The sequence below is a fragment of the Alligator sinensis genome, unplaced genomic scaffold (genome assembly GCF_000455745.1).
Source record: "Alligator sinensis unplaced genomic scaffold, ASM45574v1 scaffold1219_1, whole genome shotgun sequence".
Classification (NCBI taxonomy): Eukaryota; Metazoa; Chordata; order Crocodylia; family Alligatoridae; genus Alligator; species Alligator sinensis.
In genome coordinates, this window is record NW_005842599.1 from 221342 (window position 1) to 224263 (window position 2922).

General features: G+C 51.2%; 1 protein-coding gene across 3 annotated transcripts in view; it reads left to right on the forward strand.

The window, feature by feature from the left end:
* Positions 1–2731: 2731 nt before the first annotated feature.
* Positions 2732–2922, forward strand: part of RUBCNL (RUN and cysteine rich domain containing beclin 1 interacting protein like) — a 35398-nt gene continuing 35207 nt past the window's right edge. Inside the window, exon 1 of one of the 3 annotated variants that reach the window (XM_006032961.3) lies at positions 2732–2860. In XM_006032961.3, the coding sequence (XP_006033023.2) occupies positions 2770–2860 (91 nt within the window). In that variant the 5' untranslated portion in view covers positions 2732–2769. The remainder of the gene's footprint in view (positions 2861–2922) is intronic. The other 2 variants (XM_025214729.1, XM_025214730.1) reach the window with 2 other exon arrangements.

A 2922-nucleotide genomic window follows, 5' to 3' on the forward strand; every position in this document is an offset into this window, starting at 1 on the left:
TTCAAAGGGGGTGTCCTGGGGTTTATTTAATACTATTCTTTATGTTGAGGAAGTATCAAATTAGATGCTAATTAGAATCCGTGTCCTATTGGGCTAGATACTGTACATAGTATATTTGCATACTCAGTTAAAAGGTAATAGAATATAAAAGTATACAGAGCTTTAACAAAGGGAGTTGAAACAAATATAACCGGCATCTCAATAATGCCTTAAAAACAGAGCTTCATGATGCATTTCTGCTGGGATAGTTTAGACAGGGATGATCTTACCTAGAGGGGGGACATGATAAGGATTCACAAAATACTAAAAGGCAAAAAGAAAGTAAATAAGGATTTATTATTTACTTTCTCTCTCAAGACAAGAAATAAGGGACACAAAATGAAACTAGTAGGTAGTAAGTTTAAAACTAACACAAAGTAGTCCTTTTGCCCACCGTGGGAGATTCTACATGAGACGTTTACTGTGGAGTTGCCTAATCAGGTCCATAGTAAAATGTCATAATCTACATGTGCCATGCATTAGGCTGGAGTAAACAAATTAACTCTGCCATAGGATAGTACTTGTCAACACAAGTACTGTCCTATGGCAGAGTTATTTACTCCGCAGCAACACACGTGTAGATGCTGACAGGGCTGACTGGGGCATGAGGGTGCTGCAGTGTGGGGGCTGCCTGCCAGCTAGCCCCATGCTGAAGCACTCTCATTCCTCAGTCAGCCCCTCTGCAGCATGTTGATCCAGGTCAGAGCAGCCCCGGGCTTGCAGGCTGAACCCCTGGTCCCTTTGCCAGCTGGGGCTGCACTGCCCCAGCTCAACATGTTGCAGTCCTGGGCACATGTGCAAATGATCCACCCGGGAGCAAAAATCTATGGTGCAAACTGCTTCAGAGTTTATTTGTTTGCATTAATTGCACCTGTAGATGCACCCAATGTGTCATTAAAGTGTGTAACTCATTACCACCAGATGTTGTGGAAGCTTATAGTTTAGCTAGATTCAAAAAGGGATTGGATAAATTCTTGGAGGAAAGGTGAATATGTAGCTATTGGACACAGGAGTTAGAGATACAGCCTCTAAATCAGAACTTCCTGGATCTTAAATGGTGGAGGCTGCAAGTGAGAGAAGAACAGTGAAAAAAACTTGTCATACCCAGCTCACTCTCCCTTTCAGCTTCCACTCTCTGCTTCTGTGTGACCCAGGCCGATTTGATGTTCACTGGGAGCATGGGCCATTGCCCACCACATAAAGCTAAAAGCCCCCCTTAATCTGCGGGGCCACTACGTGCATATCAAATGATTATGGGAGACAACTAAAAATGATAACAGGGATGAGAGTGAGGATCAAAGGTTACTAGCAAGTGATCCAACAAGACACTGAACAGAGTACACTGGCTAGTGCTTGCTGTCCCTTGAACATGTCCAAGGAGTCAGTGGATTGCATGACACAGACCTATTTGACTCAGTGTTAATGTGGATTTGATGCCCACCATGGTGCAATAGTTAGCCCCCCATTTTTGGGGGGCAGGGGCTGTGTGACACTCCTAAATTGGGAACATGGGCCTATTAAGCCCACAGAGCAACAATTAGCACCCCCCACCCCCCGGTAATAGAGGAGGTTATTGGATATGTGTCAACTGATTACTTGGGACAACAAAAGAACAAAGTGGGGACGGGAGTGAAGGTCATAGGTTAAAATTGAGTGCGCCGAAGGGGACACAGAGCAGAGCACACCAGACAGTGCCCACTGGACCTTGAACAAGTCCAAGGACCCAGCAGACACTGCCCAATGATACTCGGCTCAGAGTGGGAACAAAGTAGAGCAAAGAAAGTGGCCCTGCAGTCACCAAAGACCCTCCAGGTCAGAGCCTCCTTCCTGATCAGATACACGGCCAGCTTGGCCAGTGCTAGAAGGAGGTTGACCAGGAGGTCCTGGGATTTGGTGGGGCTGCGCGTGGGGAGCAAGACAGGCCTATTTGTCATCCTCAGATGAGGAAGCTACAGAAAAGGTTGGCAACTGATTACTGGGGACAAATAATAAAATAAGCAGGGATGGGAGTGAAGGTCAAAGGTTCATAACAAAAGTGCCAAGGAGGGGACACCAAGCAGAACACACTGGACAGTGCCCACTGGCCCCTGAACGAGTCCAGGGAGCCAGCAGACACTGCCCACTGATAATGTGCCCAGAGACAGCAATGGACCAGTGCAAGGAAAGTGGCCCCACAGTGCCCGGGGACCCTCCCAGCCAGAGTCTCCTTCCTGGACAGGCACACAGCCCACTTGGTCAGGGCCAGGAGGAGTAACCAGGAGGCCCCCAGACTTGGTGGGGCTGCACCCAGGGGTGACACGAGACTGGATAAGATCAGTGGCGACACACAAGGGGTGCATGTGGATGCATGTGCACCCCCTGAGATTGGCATTGCACCCCCTGGAAGTGCCAGCCGCGAAACTGGAAGTGCACTTCTGGTTTCGCCACCAGCTCAGCGATCGGTCACTGGGGGACCCTCCCGGTCGGCGATCGGCTGCCGGTGGCCCCCCCACACCGTCCCATTAGTGATCTGGTGCCCCCCTAGACTCGGGAGGCCCGGGGACAAGATGAACCTGCAGCTTGACCCAATAAATAGCTCTTTATATGTTCTTGGATGACTTGTGGATTTCACAGACGCTGGGGTGGGAAGGGCCCTCAGGAGGTCGGTCATCAAGTCCGGCCGCCTGCCCTGTTCAGCAGAGAGCGCTGGGGCCAGCCGGGGGTCGCGCCTTTCCCCCCCGCCCCAGTCTGATGCCCCGGGGACGGGGCTCCGCAACCAGGCGCGATCCGCTGTGGCCTGAGCCGCTCGTGTTTCAGGAGCCTGGGAGGGGGCAGAGCCCAGGTAGGTCCCGGGCGCTTCATCCCCTCCGCCCGCTGTGCCGCCCGCTCCTGAAGCCTACGGGG